The sequence below is a fragment of the Stegodyphus dumicola genome, chromosome 12 (assembly GCF_044657685.1).
Source record: "Stegodyphus dumicola isolate Sdum_Otavi_A_Nest chromosome 12, ASM4465768v1".
Taxonomy (NCBI): Eukaryota; Metazoa; Arthropoda; class Arachnida; order Araneae; family Eresidae; genus Stegodyphus; species Stegodyphus dumicola.
Window position 1 is genome coordinate 100,147,006 of NC_140779.1, and position 26,159 is coordinate 100,173,164.

General features: G+C 30.0%; 1 protein-coding gene across 5 annotated transcripts in view; it reads left to right on the plus strand.

The window, feature by feature from the left end:
• LOC118192081 (uncharacterized) overlaps window positions 1-26,159 on the plus strand; it is a 177,589-nt gene that overhangs the window by 135,990 nt on the left and 15,440 nt on the right. For all 5 annotated transcript variants that reach the window (XM_085806738.1, XM_085806737.1, XM_035362982.2 and 2 more), the window contains exons 16-21: window positions 1,894-1,984; window positions 2,105-4,976; window positions 17,976-18,088; window positions 19,900-20,055; window positions 22,687-23,094; window positions 25,632-25,801. In XM_085806738.1, coding sequence (XP_085662864.1) covers window positions 1,894-1,984; window positions 2,105-4,976; window positions 17,976-18,088; window positions 19,900-20,055; window positions 22,687-23,094; window positions 25,632-25,801 — 3,810 coding nt within the window. The remainder of the gene's footprint in view (window positions 1-1,893; window positions 1,985-2,104; window positions 4,977-17,975; window positions 18,089-19,899; window positions 20,056-22,686; window positions 23,095-25,631; window positions 25,802-26,159) is intronic.

Below are 26,159 nucleotides of genomic sequence, written 5' to 3' on the forward strand. Positions count from 1 at the left end.
CTCACTTTTTCTTGCACTCTCCCTAAACTTTCAACTTTTACGAAATCAGATTTGTCTCTTTCAAATCAAATTTAATTGTAAAAAAAAATTATTTTTTAAAGCTCCTTTTGAGGAGGGGATAAAATGTGAATTTGGAGAAGTTCAAAATTTTATTTATTGCAAAGATTACATCAACTTTATATTTAATAATAATTATCGATTCATTAAACATGATATGTATGGGATTCATAGTTAGGTGATATGTTTTCTGAAAATCATGTTTAGATTTTGTTGTGTAATTATCATACACATACCTAGTATGTATTGGTTCTCCAGCAATAGCTGCTGATAACCTAATATGTATTAGTTCTCCTGCAGCAGCTTCTGTAACTTCATGCACATATTTGTTCTGTAGCTGTGACGAGTTTTAGAGGTAACTTTTGCAACAGAACAGAATATCAATGATCTTAATCAAGTCCATGTTTGTATGGACCTTAAAAGCACTTAAAAGTCCTTGGGTTTTTATAAAATTATTTTTGGTCCATAAGAGTCCTCAATTTCAGTCAAAACCAGCAAAGGGTCCTTAACTTTACTCACCTGACATTTCTGTCCCCTGAAGCACCGTTTGAGTGTGAATTAACATTTTGGGGAGAATATTTATTGCTGATGCATCAACAAATATGTATTTGATGGGTTGACATTTGAATTCTTTTGAAATTATGTGGCTAAATTTGGCGACTTATAAAACATTTTGGCAAATTTTAAGATCAGTTGTTATATAAACATTTTTATTCCGAGATTTGCAAAATTTTGATGATTTTTCTTGCAAACATAATAACATTTATAAGTATCATAAAAATAATGATAATATATTAAATTTATATTTAAGAAACAACATTAAAATGAAATATTTTTATTTTCTCTTGCCATTTTTTAAAGTGACATTACTTTCCATTTTGGTGACTTAGGAATATTTTGATTCTGAAAATTAAACAAGATAATAAATGCTCTAAAGCACAGTTTCTGAAACCTATATAGATTAAACAAAAATGCTACTATAATTATTTGAAATGCAATTCCGTTTATCACCGTTTATATTTTTTTGAAAGAGTTTTTTTCCCATGTAATAATTTCAGAATATTTAAATGTGTGTCAGTTTTCTCTTGAAAATGCAGATTATACTTCTATTTTCTGATTTTTTTTCTTCAGAAACCTTCTGGGTTTTTGCTGTTACAGATTTGGTAGGGATAATATTTCTTTTGGATTTTAGCCCTTGTGCATCGGAAGGTCTAAAGGCAAGATTTATAGATTATTATTTTGAAGACAAGTTTTATAGACCTACAATTTTCAGAAAAATGTGATGAAACAAAAAGAGTCTTCATGGTATTAATGCATAATAGACATACTTTATAGGAAATTTGTGATTAATTTCCTGTGTTTTGGAGAATTTTTGGAAGAACTGTGAAAACAAAATTACTTGAATTTTCCCCTTTTGATCCCAGAAGTCTTTCATGTAACATGTTTATCTTCCCTTTATTTTGTAATCTTTCAATTAGACACAAGCATTGATGCAAGGAAAACAAAGAAGGTGAAAACCAATAATTTATTAAAAGATTCATCTCGTATGTCTCAACACCTGCCGTAAATTTTGTTGCTCAGTGATTCACTAAATTCTAAAAATTCTGCCATGCCAGCTCTGGTGTTGGACTTGACCTTTCATCATTTCATATTTATTCTCAATACTCAAAGAAATTTTGAGCTACTTAACACCCAAAATAGAAGCTTTTCAAAGAAATAAAATTGAAAAAGAAAGAAATTATTTATTTGCATTTGAATCAAAACCTAATTATTTTGTTATGAAACTTTTAATTGCTCTAGAAGTTTATTAATGATTTATTTATTTTCTTTGTTTAGAAGTCAAGTGCTGTTGAAGATATTTATGATGAATTGCATGGTTTAATGTCAACTGTAAATGAAACATTACTTAAACTTTCAGTTCTAAAAGGTAAGAACTAAAAACAAAAATTACAAAATATTTGCTGAATAATTTCAATATTCATATGATATGCATCTCAGTGACATTTTTTCAATCTTTGTAATTCTTTTTTCTTTTATTTTTAAATAGAAAATTCCAAGTCATTAGTAATATGTGAGAAATGTGCTGTACATGAATTGTTGTTAGAACTTGATAAAACACGGAAGAGAATATGTGGTTCAGATGTATTACAGAATTTAACGGAATCTAATGCAGAAAAGGTTATTCATAAGTTTTTAATGGAAGTAGATGCTCTAAAAAAGGAATTAGAAGAACCACATGCAATTTTATCATCTGGTGCTGAAAGCTCAGAATATGAATCTGGGGCAGCTAAAAAGACTGAGCAGTTTGATAATTCATTTCAGGATCCGAATCTAAACAACCTGAAGAACAGACTTAAAGAAGCAGAAGATGAAAATAACAAACTGGAGAATAAAATAAAGGAAATGAAAGAAGTATTTCAAAAAGAAAAGAATATTACTGAAAACTTAAAAACAGAAAAGCTTGAATTAGCAAATCTTGTTAATCAACTGAAAGAGGAAATTTCTGATTTGAATGAAAAGAAAAAGGCCCTTATGTTACAAAATTCTCATTTTAAGCAAGAACTAATAGAAGCAAATGGAACTAGTGGAAATTTAAAAAGTGTGATAAAAGATCTTGAGACAAAAGTTTTGGAATCCAGCAATATGTGTGATAGTTTAAAAGAGGAATTAGGAAAATCTAAAGAGCAATTAATAAATTTGGATGCAAAATGCTCAAAGTATGAACAAGACTTGAGAAACAGTTCAAAGGAGAAAAGTGAGTTAAATGATATGTTAAAAACTGTTGAAGTTAATGCTGTAGAAGAAAAAAATAAAGTTTTAAATGATGTTAAAAAGTTAGTTGATGAAAAGAATGATCTTTTAATGAAGCTTAAAACTGAAAAAGATAAAACAAAGTTCCTTGAAAAGGAGAAAATTGAACTGAGTGATAAGTTAATTAAAAATGAGAAAGAAAATTCATTACTGCATGTTTCAATAAAAGAATTAAAAGACTCTGTTGCTGTGGTCCTGAAGGAGAAAGATCTTCTAAAAGCTGAACTGACTTCATCTAATTCTGTGTGTGATGAACTGAGTAATGATCTTGTAAAAATGCGAGAAAAATTAGAAAAGATGGAAGTAAAGTGTTTTTCATATGAGAAAGACCTTCAGACCTCTTCATATGTTAAACAGGATTTCATTAATAAACTTCTACATTTAAAGAATGAAATACTTTTGAATGTGACTAGGTTAAATGATGCATGCAAAGAGCATCTGAAGGTGGAATTGGGAAGTCACAGTAATGAAGACAGTCCAGATAATGTAACTAGATTTGATTTGGTTGCTGATAATCAAATTGAAAATCTGTTTAAAGGTATCATTTCTGAAATCAATAAGTTTGCAAAGATAATTAGGACCCTAGAACATGTGCTTGAAAATACTTATTCTAAAATTCAGGAAAGCAGATCCTCTGAAGAGAAACACAAGTTAAAAATTGAGTTTCTTGCGAAAGAGTTGGAATCGAAAAAGTTTGACACCGAAAAGCTTAAGAATGAAATTGATAGATGGAAATCTGAAGTTGATGAAAAAGTGCAAATTATTCTTGACAAGGAAAATACATTAAAAGAAACTAATCTAAAAATAGTATCTTTGAATGAAAAACTTGGGAATGCAGAGGAACAAATTCAGGAAAAGATAAAACATTTAAATTTAAAAGATGATGAATTAACTAAATTACAAGAAATAATTTTCAATCTTCAGACTCAAATAAATAAACTCTTGTCTGAGAAAATGAATTTTGATAACAGACGTTTAAGTTTCTCCAAAAGCGTAAAAGATGTTGCAACTAGTCCTTCGCATGAGTTCGGTGTTTTGCATGAACAAATGTCAACTGTTCATCAAGCTGTCGGAACTGAAGATGAAGTTGGATTAGGCAAAGCTCAACAGCAGTCAGGAAATGATTCTTTTAGTTCTCAGAGTTCTAAGGAGGACAAGGACCTTGAATCAACTTCTATGCATAAAAAAATTAATGAGAAGCTTATAAAAAAGATTAAAGCCTTGGAAGCTAAGCTGTCCATGTGTGAAAAACGAGCAGATATCTTGGAAAAAGAAAAGAATGATTTAAGAAATAGTGTCTTAGAACAAGTACATAGCAATAAAAGAATAAGTGGTGGGTCAGAAGACTTAAGTCAAAAAATTACAGATCTAGAGTTAAAATTGGAAAAAAAGAATTCTTTTATCAAAGAATTAAAGTCAGAATTACATAGAACGTGCAATTCTCTTGTTGACAAGCAGAAAGAAGTTGATGACTTGGAGCAAAAACTATCAGAATATGTAAATATTGGTCAGAAATATGAAACAGAGCATCGGGATATTGCTACTGCTCATTCAGAAATATTACAATCAAATACTGAAGCTCAATTTTTGGAATTAAGAAGACACAAATGGGATTTGATACAAGAAATATTTAAGTTGCAGAAACACTTTTATGAAGAAAGAGAAATTCATGTTGGGCATTTTGAAAAATTTAAAAATTATATAATAACACTTCATTCACGGCAAAAATCTTTCCCGTGGATGAAATCTGGAAGTGAACCTCTTTTGAATTCCTTACAGGATAAAGTTGCTGATAATTTATCACAGAACAGAATTCTGGAATATCTTAATCTTGATTTAGATATTGATATTGAATGTCTTCAAAATCTGAAAATATTTCTTAAAAGGTTTTTCATGCCTCAGATATCTAAAAAATCCCAGCATTCATTACCAGAAACTAATGATCCTAATTTGGGTGATACCAGTATCTCTGTGAAAAAACCTACAGAAATCAGTGAAATCTCTAAACAGAGCAAGGAATTTGAAAATATTCTGTGTAAAAAACCATCTGAAGCAGCAGATTTTATTAGAAGCTTCACTGATGCTGGATCACATTCCAAGGAAAACAAGTATGCATTTTTTATTATATTTCATTTGAATAAACATTTTCAACCTTTATACTATGTAATGAAACTTTGTCTGTCTGATATTTATATGTATGAAACTTATGAAAGAGGTTGTATAAGACTTTCATATTGATTATCTTTCTTTATAAAGCAGAAGTATCAGTTTTCTTGATCCAAAAGATCAAGCAGTTATTAATTATTTCTTGGGAATAAAGAAGACAAAATATTCAAAATATTTTCAGAATAATTTATAATTAAGGATGATTGTGAAAAAGTTTTCAGTAGTCCATTATCAAATAGGGGTTAGGAGGGAAAGATATTAAACATAAAGTATTTTTTAGTATAAAATAATTCTTTTTACTTCTTTGTATGAAGTAAAAAGGAATTATTGTAATCGCAAAAAGTTTCAGGCAGCATATTTCAACAAAAATATCCGTTTTGACCGCTATCGAATGCAATTTAATGATGTTTTTGCATCATATCTGTACGTAAGGACAGAATAAAATACTCTTTTCCTTCAAAAAAAATTATAAAACTGCTTTAAAATTAATTCTGAAGAGAATTTTTCGTGGCGTATGTACGTACGTACATACGTATCTCGCATAACTCAAAAACGTACATACGTATCTCGCATAACTCAAAAACGAGTAGCCTCAGAACGTTGAAATTTTGTATATAGGACTGCTATAACATGTAGATGTGCACCTCGTATTTTGGTTGCAATCGGCAGCACCAAACATATATAAATATATATATATATATATATATCCAATCTATTACCTGGCTTAGTGATCTCAGTTTCTTTACTCTTATATGCTTGTAAATTGTACGTTTTTTGCTTTAAAAATGATTGAATTATGTTGTTTTTATCTTCCGGTTAAGGATTTTTTGCATTTAGTAAATCTGTGTGCAATATTTTTAGAATTATCAGCAATTTTAAAGTTGTTCAATTGCCGCTAAGCTTGTTTTTAATGGCGGCCATTGATATTTACATTTGAAACAGGAGACTAGTGGATTTGTTGCCAATCTAGAGAAACTTAGCTTGGCAACAACAAAGATAACGCATTCATTTATTATTGCCAATTAAATCATGCTTAATTCTTTCTGGAATTTTTTCGAGGAAATAAGCGTTTGAGATTTACTTTGTAATTTTTAATATAGATATTTTGAGTTTTTATGTATTTTTGCCTTCTCGCGAAGTGAGAACTGAATTAATTAAATGAGAAATACGTAGTCGTCTGTGAAAAACTGTTTCTGTTTTGTTTTGTTTGCTTAATTTCTTTTATACATAGTTCTAGCTTTATTATAGTATTTGAATAGAACATGTAACAACGATTAGATAATTCTTTAAATAATATACATTTTGTGCATTCTGAGTTATAATATGAATGAAATATAATACTGTTAAGTAAACCTAGCGCCAGAGTGTCGCTATGGTAAACAAAGTGAATTTTAAAGAATGCATTTATTCTATTGTGGTTTATGCGCTGTCGGCGAAGTAGGTTTGGCTGATCTTTGGAATATGGTAACAGGTAGTTTGGCGACATTTTGGAGGCAATAAAGGTTATATCTGACTTTGGACTTTGGGAATAATGTGAGAAGTACTCAGTTCGGATTATGCATTATTTTGTGTGAGGAAAATGAGAGATCATGAGATATGTCATGTGAGATTAATGGACGAATCACTGTTCTTTAATCGGAAAAGGGGGTATATTTATAAAAATATCTGCTGTACTTTATAGCAGTAGTTTCATTCTATGTTCTGTGAAACAGTGTTGTTTAATATTTGGATCCCATGGCCCTATATAAAGTAAATCCGAAATTTTATTGTGTTTATGTGTAATTGAAAAGAATTGCTTAATTGCGGATAAGTATGAATGTCCAATATGTGGGAATGAAATGAGATTGTGTGAAACGAAGGATATTACAGATAAGTTTGAATGGCGGTTCAAGAAACCTGGTGAAAATGGACATTTTGTAATCCGCCATGCACTCAAGATTCTGTAGAAGATTAGGTAAGTTAGTATTTTTAATTATTTGAGGATATTATTTTTATGCATTGTTCTAAATTAAAGAGTAAATAAATTAATATGGTATTATTGGAAAATTGTTATTAGCAATGATTTAGTTTAAAATAATTAGGATTGTAAGCTAATTTTTATTAATTTAATGTATGTGCTTATTTATATATTTAAGTAGTGCTTTTTAATTTAATTATATTTTAATTTAATGATCGTGATTTTGAGAGTTATATGTTTGTAGTATTTTGGAATACGTTTGAGTAGAAGTAAATGTGCATGGAAAGAATTTAAGTATTTGACACTAAGTATTTGTAATCATTTTTAATGTTTTGTTATAAATTCGTTGGTGATGTTTATAATAGATAATTTAGAGGTAAAAGTTTTTGGATATTTTATTTTATATGTGCAAATGTCCATCCATGGAAAGGGTATATACTTTTTCGCGATCAGGTAATTTCATATATGTCCTTTTTACCAAATTTAAAGATTCACAAAATTTTCATGCATTTTCATGAAATTTTTCTAATTTATCAGAAAAAAGCAGTGTACATGGATATAGTGAAGAGTGTGCGCAATGCCATTTTTGTGCAATTCTGGGATGTTTTTTAAGTAAAAATAAGTCAACGTGTACATGGTTTAATTATATTTTAATTAAATGATAGTTATTTTGTGAATTATATGTTTGTAGCAATTTGGTATACGTTTGAGTGGAAATAAACGTGCATGAAAATAATTTAAATATTTGAGACTAAGTATTTGTAACCATTTTTAATGTTTTGTTATGAATTCGTTGGTGATGTTTATAATAGATAATTTAGAGCAGTGGTTCTTAACCGGGGGTAGGGGTGCGGGAATGTATTTTTGAGGGTGCGGGTAAAGCCCCTACCTAACCATGAAAATCATTAAATATCATTTATTAAATTTCTTATAATAAAATATTTGAAATCAGCAATAGTGTCCCCAATACTGAAGCTCATAAAAATTGGTAGCCCTTAGCTCACTTATCAGCAAAAGACACAGGAAAGAGCCGGTGCCGATGGGCGTATATACTACGCTACGAAAAGGCATGAAACGCTACAAACGAACGCGAACAGGCAGCTAGGTGACGGAGAAAAGAAAAAACATTTTGTGGGAATACAAGCGGAGAACGTTATCCCAGCTTGCGTATGTGCTGAGTTCAATATGTGTTACTCCAATGGAATCTACGGATTCACAGATTTGTATCTGCATCTACTGCGCCTGTGTTAGGTTGAGTCGAGTCAACTATGGTGTCTGCGACATGTGTATTGTGTATTCTGACTTGTCCAGAAACCTCTTGAGACTATACATTCTTAATTGCCCGTTCAAGCCGAATAGGATTCGGTGATATTACAAACGTAAGAACATTATATATATTTTATTACGTTATTTCTAAATAATTAAATCGATTATAGTGAACACCGTTATGTCAAAAAAATGACAATGGAATAAGTATGCCCGTTATGGATTTACCTGCACAACCGAAAAAGATGGCACGCAACGACCGCAATGGATCTTGTGTTCCAAGATATTTTCAAACAGCAATCTCAAACCATCAAAGTTATTAGATGATTTCAACAATCTGCATGGTGGCGAAAAAGCGCATAGTATGAACACCGTGAAGTCAAAGGAGGCTCGGTTTGATACCAATGGAACTATCCTAAAATTGTGCGGACCAGCAATTCAAAAACCTTTATTAGAAGCGTCATATCAAGTGGCATATTTGTGTGAAAAAAAAAAAAAAGAAAAGAAAGAAAGAAACCTCATACGATCGCTGAAGAGTTGATTAAACCTTCTGCTTTGATTATTGCTAAAACAGTTTTAGATTTGGAAGTACATAAAAAAATCCAACAGATTCTATTATCGAATGATATTATACGATCGCGAATACAAGATCTCAGTGAAGATATTTTAATGCAAGTAATTAAAGACATAAAAATCAGTCAACTAAAAATAAGCGTGCAACTCGATGAATCAGCTGATGTTGATAATTGTAGCCAACTTTTGGTATTTGTCAGGTATGTGAAGGAAAAAGAGGTGATAGAGAATTTCTATTTTGTGAGCCACTGGAGGTGAATACGAGAGAAATTAATGTTTTCAATCGCATCAAAGATTTTTTTACTAAATATCAATTACCAATGAATGTGATTGGCTCAATATGCACTGATGGAGCCCCAGCAATGTTAGGAAAAAATTCAGGTTTTTTTCACACATGAAAAAAGAATTACTGGAAGTTATAATAACGCATTGCATGTTGCATCGTCATGCACTTGCGTCGAAAGCATTGCCAGAAAGTTTAAAACAACATCTAACTACAGCAGTAAATGTAGTAAAATACATTCGAGGGCGAGCGCTTAATAATCGCATTTTGCGAAGAAATCGGTGCTGATCATATCGTGCTCCTATATCACACCGAAATACGATGGTTATCTAAGGGTCGCATGCTTAACAGAGTTTTTGAATTGCGTGAGGAAATTATTTAATTACTGACTAGTCAAAACTGTTATTTAGTAAAAGATTTTGAGAGTAATGATGCAATGCTGAGGCTAGTCTACATAGCAGACATATTTAGCCATTTAAATGAATTGAATCTATCAATGTAAGGATTTGGTATAAATATAATAATATCTAGTGAAAAATTATCTTCATTTATCACAAAATTAGAAATTTGGATATGTCGAGTAGAAAAGGGGAATTTTGCAAACTTTCCCTTGCTTGATTCTGTTATTGCAAAAAATGAAAAGAATACAATTATACCCGACATTGTAATACATTTGAGACGATTGAGCGAATCATTCAATGGATATTTTTCTACCGGAAATATTACCAAAACTCAGAGATGGATACTGGATCCATTTCTATTTGACTTAAATTTGATGGATGATAGTGATCTGAAGAAAGATCAACTTATTGAAATGCGTGCAAGTGGACATGTTCAAATGAAATTCGAACAATTAGAATTGCAACAATTCTGGTGTTCACAGTTACAACGTTATCCAGAGTTGGTGAACGGAGCACTGCAGTTACTCTTACCCTTTGCTACCACCTACTTGTGCGAAATGGGATTTTCATCACTTTTGCATATAAAAACTAAAGCGAGAAATCGCTTAAATGCAAGTCATGACTTAAGCTTATGTCTTTCAAAAAGGGAACCTCGCTTCGCCAGTATAATGAACAAAAAACAGACTAGTCATTAACAAAAATAATATTGTTTTGTATTTATATAAAATGTACAATGTTTTTCAATAAACAATAAGTTTCGCAAAAAATGTATTTTTCTAGACTAAAAAAATTAAAACACATTTTTCAATGGGGTGCGGAGATATATTTTCAGATTCAATGGGGTGCAACTTGCTAGAAAGGTTAAGAAACACTGATTTAGAGGTAAAAGTTTTTGTATATTTTATTTATATTATACGTGGAAATGTTCATCCTTGGATAGGGTATATACTTTTTCACGATCAGGTAATTTCATGTATGTGCTTTTTACCAAGTTTAAAGATTCACAAAATTTTCCTGCATTTTCGTGCAAATTTTTGTAATTTATGAGAAAATAGCAGTGTAGATGGATAAAGTCAAGAGTGTGCGCAATGCCATTTTTGTGCAATTCTGGGATGTTTTTTTAAGTAAAAATAAGTCGACGTGTACATGGTTACTGTATATGTGCGATTTTGAAAAATGCGGCAAGGAGTTTGCGATTCTGCACTTTTTCCCAATTTTGCAGTTAATATTTGTCATGATTAAGCAGTTTTGTTCCATAAAATTTCTAGCATAAGTGTAATTCGGCTAGCAGATTGTTGGAAAAAGTGTAAATAAAAAGAAAAGAAATATGTCTTTACTTCGTGAAGACAAAATGGCGGCGGAAAAAAAAAAAAAAAATAGAGGATTGCTGTAGCAGAGTTGGTCGCTAAATTTTCGCCAAAAAATCGCCAAGTTACCATAATCTAAAGATCAACCGTAGGTTTAATTCAATCTAATAAGTTTAAATAAAATGCAAGAAAAAATGCGTATAATTTAATATTCCGTACAAGGAAGTCATGTGGTGTACACATCAGATTTTTTTATACTTATTGTCATTGATTTAATGATAGTTTTAAAGAACTTATAAAACATCAAATGCTTCATCAGATCATATGCATAAATATTAATGAAGTCTTATGTACCAATGCATGTATGTTACTTGAAAAATCTGAAAATGTATTTTTTTAGTGTTTCATTTATTTATTTATTTTTGCTTATTTTTTTTCTTTTTCAAAAAAGAAATATTGAGAAATATAGATGCAATGGCTTATAAAATCTTAGACTTTATAAATACATAATAGAAAGAAGAAATATATTTCTATTCAAAAAATTTGTGGGAAATGCTCATGGAGCATGCTTTGTATAAAATATCAGTGTTATTACCTAGCTGTTTTCAGAGCATAGTTAAACCTCTGTTCACGAACTTAATTCATTTTTGGAGGCTGTTCATAAACCCCCCTCCAAAAAAATTTTCTATAAAAAGTAATGCAACATGGATTAATTTGTTCCTGCGCCAGTGATTGAACAGTACTTGATTCACAAGTTCCATAACATAAAAACAATAAAAAGCAGTAAATATTATGTATATATATATAAGACAAACACAGTTTTAAACAGATAAAATAAATAAAAACTTTAACTGTGCTTTTGTAAAGGAGTGTGTAACTGTGCTTTTGTAAAGTATTAACTGTGCTTTTGTAAAGGAGTGTGTACAAAGAAAGATGAAAATAATGAGAAAGCTGTTATTGTTTGGATGTAAAATTTCCTTCCATGAAAACATCCAGTAATTCTCTTTTAAGGGGCATCTTCTTTCATTTTTCCTTTGTCTGTAATTTAGTATGAAACTCACTGGGCCTCTATTTCACTCAAAATTTGACCGATGTGATTTGTTAGTATGCACATTTTAAAATGTTTCTTTAAAGTGAAATGGACATTATTATTGAAAATTCTTATGCTGTAGTTTGCTACTGCCTAATCAGGGTGATATTGCTGCATGAAAACTGGATCTTATTCCTATGTTATATATATTTTACTTATCAGAGAACTAGGATCATTTTCTTTTTTCTTTCTTCTTCTGAGGCATTTCTTTCACAATTGCCTTTTGCTTCTGCTTCTGAAGTCTTAATTCTTTCTAACTTAGTTAATTTGTATTGTCCTCTAAATAACTTTTCAATGCCATTATTACTATCTTCCTTATCCCATTGACTTATCTAAAGACAATATAATAGATAATAAAAATTCCTAAGTGGCAAAGTATTCAAAGTCTATGCCTTGCAACTCAGTCTGGCCATAATTTTTTCCAGCCCAAAGTCATGGTTGTCGGGTCACTGGCTGCCAGGCTTTAAAAATGAGAGTTAGGTAGTAGAAAATATTAAAAGGATTTTTCCAGAAGATCAAGTGTTAATGTCATAGGTTACTTCAAAACACCTTTGAAAGTCATGTGTTGCTGACTTGAGTGTTTGTAACAGACACCATTCATCATTCAAAGCATTTTTGGCTCATGAACCAAACTTGTTCACTCAGTAGCAGTTTTCAATTTGTAAAATAAGTGAAACACTGGTAGTTTCGTGTCACAGTTTTTTTGAAAATGAATTGGTAATATATATTTTTTCCAAGCATTTTCTTTCTCTGTATATATATATATAGTATATATATAATTTTTTAGCACTTTCAGGGACTGTATACAGTATGCTGCATATTAAATAAAGTAAAATTAATGTACAGTTTCTTTTATTTGATGATATAGTATTAGTTTAATTATATAGAAATAAGTTATGCATTGTGTTTTAAGTAAATTATTATTAATGACAAGTTTTTATTTAATTTTAGCACAATAAAAATGGAAATGAAATTATGGGTTTAATTTTAGGATGTGTGTAATAAACAGTCTTGTCGTGCTACCTGAGAAACCGCAAAAAAGTCAGGGAATTTGAAAATTGACTAAAAACGTCAAGGAAAAATCAGGGAATTTAAATATCTTAGACAAAATCTGGAAAAAACAGGAAATTTTACATGCAGATCCCCCAAAAAGCTATTTTTACGCCAGTGATCACTTTCTTGGCGAATTATGTATTATGTGAGCGTCATTTGGGCAGCCGGCATAGAGCCAGTTTTCGCAGCTCCAATCAGATTGTTTTTCAGATAGGCAAAAGCAAGTTTCTAGCAACTTTGTTTTGGTTTCCAGTAAGCTCTAGAATCGAGAGATTTGCATGTGCATCTGCAGTGCATATTGAACTAAAGAAAATACTTTCCCATTCTCGTGCAAAACAAAATCGGTTTAATCCTAGTATAAGGTATACACAAGATTTGGTGACATTATGATGGCAATTAAGCGGGTCATTTTGGTGTTGGCAACAATTTTCAAAATCATGCCAAGGCCATACCATATACTAGGATTTTACAACAAAATCATATATTTTCTTTTTAATAAATGCTTTATTTGTCATTTTGCAGTAATAATAATCAGTCATCTAGGTCAGTCATCCATTTAATATAATTATAATTGCCATATTTCTTGATTGTTGTAATTCAATTTTTAATCTTTAAGTAATTTATTTTAATGCTATTTGTATCATTTAATAATGAGACTTCTTTCTTATAAATTTATTTATTATTATTTCATAATACTTTCAAATTTTAGGCAATTTTCTCTGGCATACTCCTGAAACTAATTCTAGCATATGATGACACGCCATGATGAAATTTAATGCGTATATTTTTTGCTTATTCATGCTGCTAAATAAATATAAAATACTTGAATTTATTTAAAAATATCATTAAATAGAGTTCTTTCTTTTGTTTAGCTGCAAAATGTCTGCAAATAAAGACATTTCTTAACATGTTGACTGCCATTGGGGGGGGGGGGACCACAGACGCAACCAATAGTAAAATACATAATTAGAGTAAATATCGATACTGATAAATTTTTAGATAGTGTCATTGTTACTATAATGGTTTGAAGAATAATACATCGTAAAAATTTAAATTATAAATCGTAATAATGCTCTACCTACAGAATCCATAGACTCCAACTACTACGGATTCTCCGTAGTTTCTACGGAAATTCATGAAAAACTACGAGCTACGAAAAGTATGGAAAAAACTACGGATTTTACAGAAACAAGAGCAGGAGAACCAGTACGCAAAACGGAACCAACTAATTCATCCGATGATTGGCTGAATACTCGTGTTATCATATATCACGTGTTGAGTGCGTTCCTAGTTTTGAAGAATTAGCCAATCGTAGATCAGTAACTCTAACCGTTAACGACTTATCAATAGTTCCACCCAATTGTCTGTCTCCCAGGTTCCTCGCTGATGCGTGTTTAGGCTGCATTCGGCTGCATTGTGTAGTTTACGGCGAGAGCTTAGCGTGTGTCTTGTGAACTGTGAATCAGGTGAAAGATTTTTAATCATAATGCTGCCTCGAACGAAGAAGCCAAAATGATCAAAGCAGAAGTTTAAAGATTCATATTCTTCAGAATTTCCATGCATTAAAGCGTCCGAAATTTCTGTGAATCACGCACACTGCAGTGTATGCAACAAAGACTTCTCAGTTGCTCATGGCGGAAAAGATGACTGTAAACGGCATGTGTTTTCTCAAAAGCATATAGAACTTGGCACCGTAAAATCTAAAGAAATAACAAATTTCTTAATAAAAGATGATGAAACAGATCCTATAAAAGCCGAATGCTATTTTGTTTGTTTTTTAATTGAACATAATCTACCGCTTTCTGTTTCGGATCATTCCAAAGAGCTTTTCAAAGCAATGTTTCCGGATTCTGCCATAGCAAAAAAATTTAGCTGCAGTCATACCAAAACTGCTGCTATTGTGAAAACGCTTGCAGAAAATACTGTTGCTGATATTATAAAATCAGTGTGCAGTACATCATTTTCTCTAAGTACTGATGGAAGTAATGATAACAATGATAACAAACTGTACCCATTGGTTATAACATACTACAGTAAAGAAAAGGGAGTGATAATTACTTCATTGATTTCTATTTTAGAATGCACGAATAATACAGGAGAAGGTATTTTTAATTGTATAAATGAAAACTTTAAAAACAAAGGTTTAGAATGGAAAAATTGCTTATCATTTTCTTCAGATAATGCTAGTAATATGATTGGAAAGTTTAAAGGTGTAGCATCATTTATCAAAATGCATCAACCAAGTATAATCACCCGAGGTTGTCCGTGCCACCTCTTGCATATAACTGCAAAAAAAGCTACTGAAAAATTAATTGGCTCAGAAATTGAAATGTTGATAATAGATATATATTTTTACTTGGAGAAAAGTTCGAAACGGAAGCATAGCTTCAAAGTTGCTCAACAAATTTTGGGACAGAATGCAAAATCTCATAAAATTTTGAAATATTGCAGTACGAGATGGTTGTCTCTTTTAGAATCTATAACAAGGATTTTGGAACAGTGGGATGCTGTGATAAATTTTTTTGGAGATAAACCAGATAACAGTGAGAATGAAGGAAAGAGATTGCAAAACATTAAAAAGATTTTACAGTCACCGACCACCAAATTGTACTTGTTATTTTTGAAAAATACTTTGCCTTTGTTTATAACAGTAAATATTAATTTGCAACAACAAGCTCCTTATATACATAAATTGAGAAGAGAACTTTTTGAACGTTTAATGAATTTATTTGTTAGATTCGTAAAACCATCAGTAATTTCTAAAGAAAATGAAGATGTTACTCTAACGTCTATTCCATTTCAGAAGTATAGTAAACAAAAAGAAAATGAAAATTTAGTGATTGGTGCGGAAACAAGACTATATTTAAAAAATGCCAAGTTGAATGAAAGTGAAGTGAAATCATTTTTCAATTCTGTGCGAGCTTTTTTTGTAACTTGCATGTTCATATATAATTGATAAATTTCCACTGAGTGATCCATTTCTAAAACATGCTGAAGTTGCTGACATCAACTTGAGAACTGAAGTCTCATTTTCATCTGTTCTTTACTTGATGAATACTTTTCCATCCATTATTGATGAAAAATGTCTTAATCAAGTAGAAATTGAATTTTCCATGTATCAAGTAGATGATTTGAAAGAAATTGTAGATTTGCGTATTGATATAGCATGGGGAGAAATTGCCAAATTAAAAAATATGAATGGGTGTATTAAATACTAAGTATTGCCTTCTGTAATGCTTGCTGTCTTAATAATACCTCATTCAAATGCAGCTTGCGAAAGAATTTTTTCTATTGTTAAAAAAAATCAGACGGAATTTCGACCAAATTTAGGTCTTAAAACTCTTGAAGCAGTTTTGATTGAAAAAATAAATATGCAGGCAAATGAAGAACTGTGTTATAAAAAAACATTCTCAAAATCAGAATTTAAGCTTGCTAAGCATGCTACATATAAATCTTTGCATTCATAAATTATGCGTATTTTGTTTAATACTTATATGTATCATTCTTGGTTATTTAAATTTTATTTCCCTGTAGAAATCATATCCAGAATAAAGATATGATTTATAGCTTCTGATTTTTTCTATGATTAGTAGTGATTTGAAGTACTTTTTATTAGTGAATGCTTGAGGAGTTAAAAGAAAATTTCTAATTAAATGTGCATATAATTTACAAGGTATATTTTTAATTATTCAGTTTTATATGTATATGGATTTTAAATGTAATAAAATTGATTACAATTAATTATTAATTTAAAATTAATGAATGGTTAATTACAACATACGCTACGCGCACATTTTCAAAGTTGTAAAAATGTTGTTCGCGCGTTGACTACTGACAAGGTTTGCTGAAGGTTGGAGTCTATGCAGAATCTTGGGGTGTCACCGGTGACCCCCACCATGAAAAATGCGCTAAGCACAATTATATAACTCGCTTTATCTTCTGTAGGTAATATTTCAACATAATATACATCGCATAATAAAAATTTGAAGTTGATGTCATGGGCAAACCACGTAAAATGCGCATGGCAGTCAACGTGTTAATCAAGATTGGGTAGATTATAATCTCAATCTTCAGTGGAGAAAACAACTCCTATTATAGTTATAATAGTAATTATTTGGGGATAAGTCATATATAATTGGAAAATTTTTGTGTTTTCTAGTGGAACCATAATTAATTTACCTCTCAGCGCAGCCAACGCGCACTACGTAGATAGACTGGAATTTTCTTTAAACATGCCTGGAAAACCTGAAAAAGTCAGGGAATTTCATTCTCCTGTTTGAGTGGCAACCCTAAATAAAAATTAATATATTTTATATTAGTTGAAATAGAAACACATTATGTGTTTAAACAAATAAAAAATTCATTTGTTTCATTGTTTAAGAAAAATGTCTTTAATTTTTATTTATGATTTATTTTGTTGGTTGGACGGGGGGGGGGAAGGGCTGTTTGTTGAAATAATATACAGTAAATGAAAAAGGCCTTTTCTCTTATATCAGATATCCATTTGGCTTATATCTTGAAATAAAATACCATAAACAAAAAAGCTTTCTCTTACATCAGATATCCATTTGGTTTATTTATTGAAATGAAATACAGTAAATAAAAAAGCTTTCCCTCTTACATCAGTTATCCACGTGGCTTATGGAGAAAAGCTAATTTAATTATTAAATTTTTTAAAAATATTTGAATAGAACTGCAGTTGTAATTAGTCATATTTTGAATTAATTAGCATGCTTAGATTTGCTGATAACTTCTGCTCGTGTTGGATTTTGACTTGTTAGGATTTTCTTTAAAATGTGAATGGGATCTATTTCAGTGTGATTATTATGATAATAATATAAAACTACTTTCAAAAGTTTTAATTTTATGCTTTGTAAATAAAATTGGAATATCTGAAAATCCAAACAGGAAAAATAATCATTTCTTTCTACTTAACAGCTATCTATTAATCATTTTCATAAAACCTATTAATTGTTAATATATTTTAGTCATTAGTTTTATTACATTGTAGGTTAGAAAATAGTGCTTTGATTGTGTCGCAAAAACTAGATTTTGTTGAAAATACGCTGAAAGGCCTCCAAGCTGAACTGAAACATTTAAATGAAATCCATTCTTCAGCACAAGGTAAGAATGCTTTTAATAATACCAAAACAAGAATGAAGTTTATTTAAATATTGACCTAAGGTGTTTCATTGTGTAGCTGTCATGAGATGATTCTTTTTCTAATATAGAGGAAAGAATGATGCCATAATCATCGAAACATTGATTTTTTACTCCCAACAATACTTCTGAATTTCATGTGGTTGATTTGTAATGAGAGTAACTACATATATTGCAAATCTAAATATATGTAATAAATGTTCCTTTTATTTTGTGCTCATTTTTATTAATAAAATGGTGATAGATTATCCCAAGTTGTAATTCCTATAGACAATACAAAAGAAGTAGTTCTAGATCCAGAAGATTACAAAAATTATCAAGTTGGAACTGGAATTAGTAGAATATGATATTATCATAGCCAAAATAGAACTTCCTGAATTATAATACTAGATGTTGTATGCTGTAGAAGTTCATATTGTTAATATTTGTTCTTTTTAATAAAAAAGAGGTCAAAAATTGCATATTTAGTCGGAGATAACGATAGAAATAATTATTTAACTTTGAATATCACCAATTGCCTCACTTTAATAGCTCATTATTCACTTCTTATATTTATGCACATTAGAGTTTAACCAGAAAATTATATTGCATAAGAAAACATTTTATATATCCATTTTCATTTGGGATCCTTAATTTATAACGTGCAAGTAAAATTTTTATAGTGAAAATATTTATATACCCCTGCAAAGCAATCAACATCTATTTTTCCATTCTAAAAATTTTTTAAAGTTGTTTGTTTATGAAGAAACCATCATCAGAAACATGAGTGAGAATATTTGAAGAAATCATTCTGAAAAGTTAAAAATACTGCCCTGAAAAATTCCAATGTTTAATTTCTGAGTTTTTTTTTTTATTATTATTCTTACTCTTGCATTGTGGGCTATATAGTTAAAAGTCATCAAATAACCTATTGAGAGTATTTTTCAAAATAACAGTACTATTAATTAGGAGGCCAAATTTTCCTATGTTTCGCTATTGTTATCTTTCAGGGTAGGTTGTCTAGTGGTATAAACTTCTGCAGAGAATTGTTTCCAGACTTCCTGTAGCATGCTGCAGAGTTATTGGTAATTCAAATATATGTAGCTGCAGTTTTGCAGTAAATATACATTTATGTAATTGTACTACAAGTTTTCAGAAATCAATTCATAAAATGCAAAGAAAACAATTGATTCATAAAAGTCTTTTTAAGAAGGGCTTATTCTTGCATACTTAGCTTTGGGATTGGGGAAGGAACAGAAAAAGGAAATTCTTCTGTAAAAATAATTTTTCAAAGCATTTTGTTGCTTGTTCATTTTTACTCAGGCAGAAACAAGTGGTATGTTTAAACGGATGTATGATAAAGTAGGTATGGCTATAAATTTTCCAGAAAACTCTTAAAAGTACACTTATATATCGAAATATTTTAGTCTTTATCAAAATATATTTCAGTTAAGCTTGATGAAAGCTCTACATTTAAATCATTCAGAAAGTAGAGTTTTGCATTGTCTACTATTTAGGTCATATAGTAAGCACTGGAAAATATTTTCTGAATAATCTGCATATAATATTTTGCTTTATATGTGTAAAATATGTATGTGCATGCATGCATTTATGTGTCTGTATAAAATGAAGGTTGATATAAATATTGAATGCCCCATTTGCTGATTATTTTGTCTAGAATTTTGTTATATAAATTTTCCTCTGTTGGATTTGCTTGCTTGTGTTTTATAATGCTGCATTTATGTTTTATAATGTCTTTTATTTTTCCTTTATTTTATGTACTGTTTTAATTTTAGAAATGCCTGCGGAAACTTCTGAAAAATCATTGCTAATGGAACTCAGCGATAAAATTGCAAAGCTTCTTGAAAAATCGGAAGTGTTTACTTTAAATTCTACATTAAAATCGTTACCAATGTTTATTAATAGTGTTCCTTGTAGTCCAACAAAGCAAGGTAAGATACATAATTTTTCTATAATTTTAAAAATTTCTTCTTGTAACCAGCATTTATACCTATATTTTTAATCTTTCTTTTGCATATATGTGTAGATAAGTATTGCATATATACAGAGAGAGGCAGATTTACAAGGTTATACATATCACGACTGCAAGGGCCCCCCAAATTATTCATTTTTAAAAAACAGTATATGTACATTGTGTCTTAAGAACAGGGGGGACTTTCAAAAGTTCAAGCAAGATGTATATTTTCAAAGTCTGTAATTGTGTGTGTATGTATATATATATATATATATATGTAATGATTTTGATAGAGAAGACAGATAATTCCATTCAAGGCCAAAGTTATAGATGTTGATAACACTAGGATGCCTGACTGCATAGTTACAATCATATGCTAAATTAATGCATCTTGTTTCTGGACAAAACAGTTCTTGAGAAGCACATCTTGATGAGAAATTATATATGGTACTGGGTGTAATCTGTGCCCCTGTTCATTTGTAATTTATTTTGAATTTGATGCCAAATACAATGGATAAAAGAGAGAGGTGAGGTGCGATATGTTAGCTGGATGGGATGCAATGTAGGAATGTAATGCATTCTGAAGAAATGTCTGAGGTAGAAATTAAAAAGTTATGGCTTCCGGTATTGTTTTCAATTTTGATGCCTTGTGATTGGCTAAAGCATTTATGTAAGCATTATGTTACTTCTTGTATTGTATCTACCCACTGATGATGATGCAGTGAACGATGTAAATTTCCTATTTCATTTTTGGTTTTGGCATGATGAGGGGACATGGGGGATCACCCCCCCCAATTTCTTGCAGCTTCACTGTGCTTTTGTTTTTGGGTATTTGCATGTTGTTTATTCTGAACTGAATATGAGATAAATTTTATTTTGCATTATATGTATAATGTACATATATATATAGATATATGTATCATTAATACTTAACTTTAACATACCATTATTAAAAATAAATGCAAAAAATGTATTGAAAACTACTGTCTAGTTTAGACGTAAGTGATGGATTGAAATACTAATATAAAAGCTTAAACTGTAATTATGAGTAAAAACAAAGAAGTAATCCTGAGTATAAATATATAAAATCAAAAATTGCTACAAAAAAAATTGCAAGTATGAAAAAAAATTATGGTCAATGATATACAATTGCTCCCTAGATTAGAAACAAGTTACATTCTGAACGAACATTCATATCTTGAATTTGTTCATAAAGATTTATTAGTTCCTCTACACATCTCCTAACTATATTCATAAAATAAGAGCACTAAATACTATCAAATAAATAATTAAAAATACTTTAAAAAGTAAACACTGCATTTGAAATATTAAATACAGTAGATTATAAATAAATAAAGAATTACTTTACTATGCAGCACATAACCTTGAATGTTGTTATTGAGGCATATGTAGATGTAGTAAGGATGATGCTAGAAGATATGGGTAGCAGTAAGACCGAGTGTGACTTGTCCTCTGAAGATTCATCAATGAGTAAAAGTTACATTTGTGATATGAAGTCTGTATGAGACATGAAAGTAGTTGTCATGTTAGATTTCTAAAATGTCTTACTTAAGAAAATGAGTGTCTAAGTTCATCTGAGCATGTTTTCTTTTCCTCAACCCCATCATAAATAAGAAGATAGCACTTATAATATTGTTCACAGTGGGCTTTACCAAACCTTTCGGAATTTGGGTCTTGATTTTCCAAAAAATTTAGACCTTCTTCAGACTTTGAAAATGTTACTGCCATTAACTTTGTATCGAACTTTTTAACTTGGACAGGATCTTCCTCCTTCTCTCTCTGTTGCTTTTTTATATGCACCAGGTCTTTATTAGTCAGTTCTTTTCTGTATGAGTCTAACAGAAATCTCCTTCTGCAGGTTTTGCCTGTCGAATAGCCTATTAATATCGATGACACTCACAAAGACAGACTTTCTTCTTTTCATATCATGATTAAAACCATGATAATCAGCTAAGCTAGGGCACATCCTTTTCCAAATGTCATACATTTATACATTTATTATAACTTTTCATGCATTATGTATGTTCTGTACTCAGTTTGTAATCCTTCCAAAAGTACCCTAAAGTGATATCGAATTTTTCATCAGTGTATTTAAGTGCCTGAAGGTACATATGTGTTTAATTTGTTTATCTTCTTTTCGACTCTGAACAAATTTCACTGTGAGAAATTTTGTTCGTATCTGCAAAAGTTTGTAAAGTGGAGAATGTCTGTATTTTAATTCAAACTTTTCTATAATTATAGTGATGAAATACCTTATAGGTAAATAAAATAGATAAGCTCTGCTCCGTGTCTGTTATTTAATTTATTCAATAGTTGTGTTTTATGTTGTCTCCTTTATTTTCTAAGGATTAAAACTTTTAAAGTATTTAAAATGAGTACATAAAGATTTGAAAAAAGTTTGCTTAATTTTTTCCCAAGATGTAATATTGTCTAAAAATAAAAAATAATTATAGCTTTTTTAAACGATTTTTTAAGTTCATTTTTAGTTTTTTTATTATTCAGTAGGTTGCCAAAACATAATATTATTTCCAAGCATAAATTGCATGAATTATGTAGCCTTTGATTAATTTTTATAAATTTATTTCAGACATGAGTGATAGAGAATCTTTATTAAGTGAAGAAACGATCACATTAAGCAGAAGTGGTAGTTTGAGTCCAGTCAGTTTTGAAGAAAATTTACCCTCAAAGACTAAAACTGTTCAAATGGCTCATGTGAAAGAATCAGAAAAAGGTTTGAAGAGAAATGTACTGAATGTCACAGATGTCCCATATAACCAAACAACAGTAGGAAATTCTCAAGATTCTGTCTGTCATCGATCCCATTACTCATCACCAGACTTAGGTATTGAATCTGATCCTAACCATGAAGGATCTGCTCCAGAACAGCAGGAAGAAACAAACAGGAATGAAAGTACTCAGAAAAGCAAACAGAAAATTGCACGGATGCAGCTAAAATCTATGCATAGTTATTCACCAAATGAGGCTAGATTGAAAAGTAGGTAGTATTTCAAATTAAGCTGCTTTATGTATAGTAATATTAAAAATATTTAATAGCTTTTTCTTTTAATTAAAAAAAAATTGATAGATTGTCTGTATTTTTGAATCTTTCAAACATAGATTAAACTAAAGATAATTGTCAAAGTGTGATTCACCAAAGTTCAGCGAATTTTCCTTTTGTTACACAAATACCTACTTTTCCATTATATACCTGCCATACATTTGGGCATCCGTGAAAGAGAAGAGAAACACATGCCGAGACACAACAATAATGCCATCTGGGCTGTCTTTGTGTGTTTCTGTATCTTATAACTATTCTTATAATTAAAAGATGTTTTCTGTTAAAAAGCCACTAAAATGTGTGGCAGCAGCATAATGGAAAAGTACCTTCAAATAACATCGAGATGGTTATCAAATTCTTGTGTACTTGCTACAATATATTCTTTATCCAGTCTGTGCACAGCAGTGCAATCTGACAATTGAGATCACTTAGGCTTGGAAACAGAATGGGGAAAAGGGACTAGTTCACTTAAAATCACCAAGAATAAAAATTTTTTAACTGCTTTTCTCTAAAAAGATCATTTTGTTAAAATTTGTGTATTTGATTGCAGGAGAATGTATGCCAAGACAATGGTAATTTCTATTATTGTTTAATATTGAGGAAAACCGAGAATTTGTAATTAAAATATTTTATTTGAAACTTATATTTTGCTTTAAAAAATTTTAACAAAATATATGCTATGATGTCATGCTTTCATTTCTTCAAATTAGTTTTTAGTGATTTTTATATAATATTCAATACTATCATATTTACTGGTATTTAATTTTGATATTTATTTCTACATACTGAAAGCAAGAATTGTTTATTTATTAGACAGTTGGGAATAATTAATTATAATTGCTTCTTCTTTCCTTATAATATGTCTTCCTTTATTTATACATTAGCTGTGTTTGTAGCAACCCATATTCAAATGGCTAGTGGCCCTAACCATAATTACCTATTATCAGGAGAGTTATAACTAGGGTTGACACTTTGGTGCAGTATAAGCAAGAGGAATAGTAGGTTTAACCACTTGCCTGTTTTGCTGTGCAGGCGCTGCTTTCGAGCCATTACTTATTTGCCCATAAGCTGTAAAGCAATCTCATTTCTCTGTTGCTTTTACTATTTTGTCCATATCTTTTCTGTTTTTAATATGAAGTAAGTTGTACAGATGGCAATAGATATCCACTGAGTGGTAGTCTGTAAAATCTATTTTGTTCTATTCCAATTCGTTCCAAAAGTGGGTGCATGTTTCACAATTTTTGCATGGCTCGGCAAATTTTTATATTTTAATGTTTAACTTTTCACATGTATTATTGTTGATTTGATAGCTTTATTGAAGTACAAGTAGTTAAAACTGTTTTTTTTTTTTATCATAAAGTAATGCTGATTCAGAATACACATTGCTAATTTCTTCCGATTCAGACTGTGATTCAGAATTAGAATATTAAATTCTATAAATGAGCCTGGAAGTAGTGAAATTTCTCTTGATGTCTTCAATACTAATATAGAAAACATGGTGGTAAAGACACGAATTTACAGCTCGTACACATGCAACAGTAAAAGGTAAAGGAAAGGTCTCCCTGGATATTTACCAACTCTGTTAAGTAACTTCACAATTAAAGGTTATAAATTCTAATTAAAGGTAATTTCACATACATGGAAGGAGGGTAAAATCTGCAAGATGCTGCTATGTGTGTTCTCTGAAGAAACATTATGGCCGCAAAAGAATTAAGAGAGTCAGTATTTTTGTCTACATTTGATGTTGGACTGTGTCTCTGGTCCTTGTTTTAAAATATATTGTATTAAATCAGGTCTTTGGAAAAAAAGGGGAGGGCTAAGCAAATGCAATTGTAGTAATTATATTTTTTTATATATACAACTGTAAATGTAACTTCCCTTTTAGGCATTCATGTGTAAAGAAAAGGCAACTCCCAGAAAAATATTATTTTATTTTCGGTAAAACAAATTGTTCTGAATGCTTAAAAATATTACCAATTTTAATTTTATTAATATTTTCTTACTTACAAATATAAAATAAACAAAAACAAGCAATAAAAATTAGACTTTTTTTTTTTTTTTTTTTTTTTTTTTTTTTTTTTTTTTTTTTTTTTTTTTTTTGATCAAAATTTGGGAATTAAATGATACTGTTAAGCAGCCTTTGTGCTAGAAAATGTTTTAGATGCTATATTGTAATCACAGAACTAGTGCCCCACCAATTGAATGCAGGGAGTAATGTGTTTTCTACGTAAGTTCTTAACTTTTTCTTATTTAAAACTTAGTGATGGTCATAATGAGTAAGGAAATAATGACTGATTTTGTAATAATTTTAGATTGAATACTCTAAAGTTATTTTAAAGTTTAAAAAATGTTATTTTAACTTAAGAAATTGTAAGTAAAGAAAATACACATTTGCTTTGTATTAATAACAAATTAAATTTATTTGTTAAACAACTGATGGTTTCTTACTTTTCTTATTCTTTTATTTTGTCTAGACATCCCGATATCTTTAGGTGTTGGAGATACTTTACATGCAATTGGTATCCTTCAAGAGTATGAACTTTTAAAAAGGGAAGTGCAGGAGGGTTTGGTTGGAATACAGAGTGTCTTATCTAGAACTGGCGATGGTTTACATCATATAGCAAAATACACATCACCCCGAAAGGTATGAGGACATATTTTATTTTTCCATTAAGTATTTTTGGACTGTGTTTGTTTTATAGTTTATTTTCCATTAAGTATTTTTGAACTATGTTTATTTTTTAGTAAAAAGTTCCTAATCTTTTGTTCATAATAAAATGTTTTGCTGTTTCTTCCATGACAGACTCATCTGTTTGAAAAGTAATTTTTAATCCAAATACTCAATAGATTTGAACAATTTTAATAATTCAAATAATCTGAAATGGCCAATGGTCATCTTAAATATTTGAATAATTGTGTAATATATGTATGTGTGGAATATATATATATATATATATATATATAATTTATTATTAGAAGAAAAATTTCATACATTATCTCCA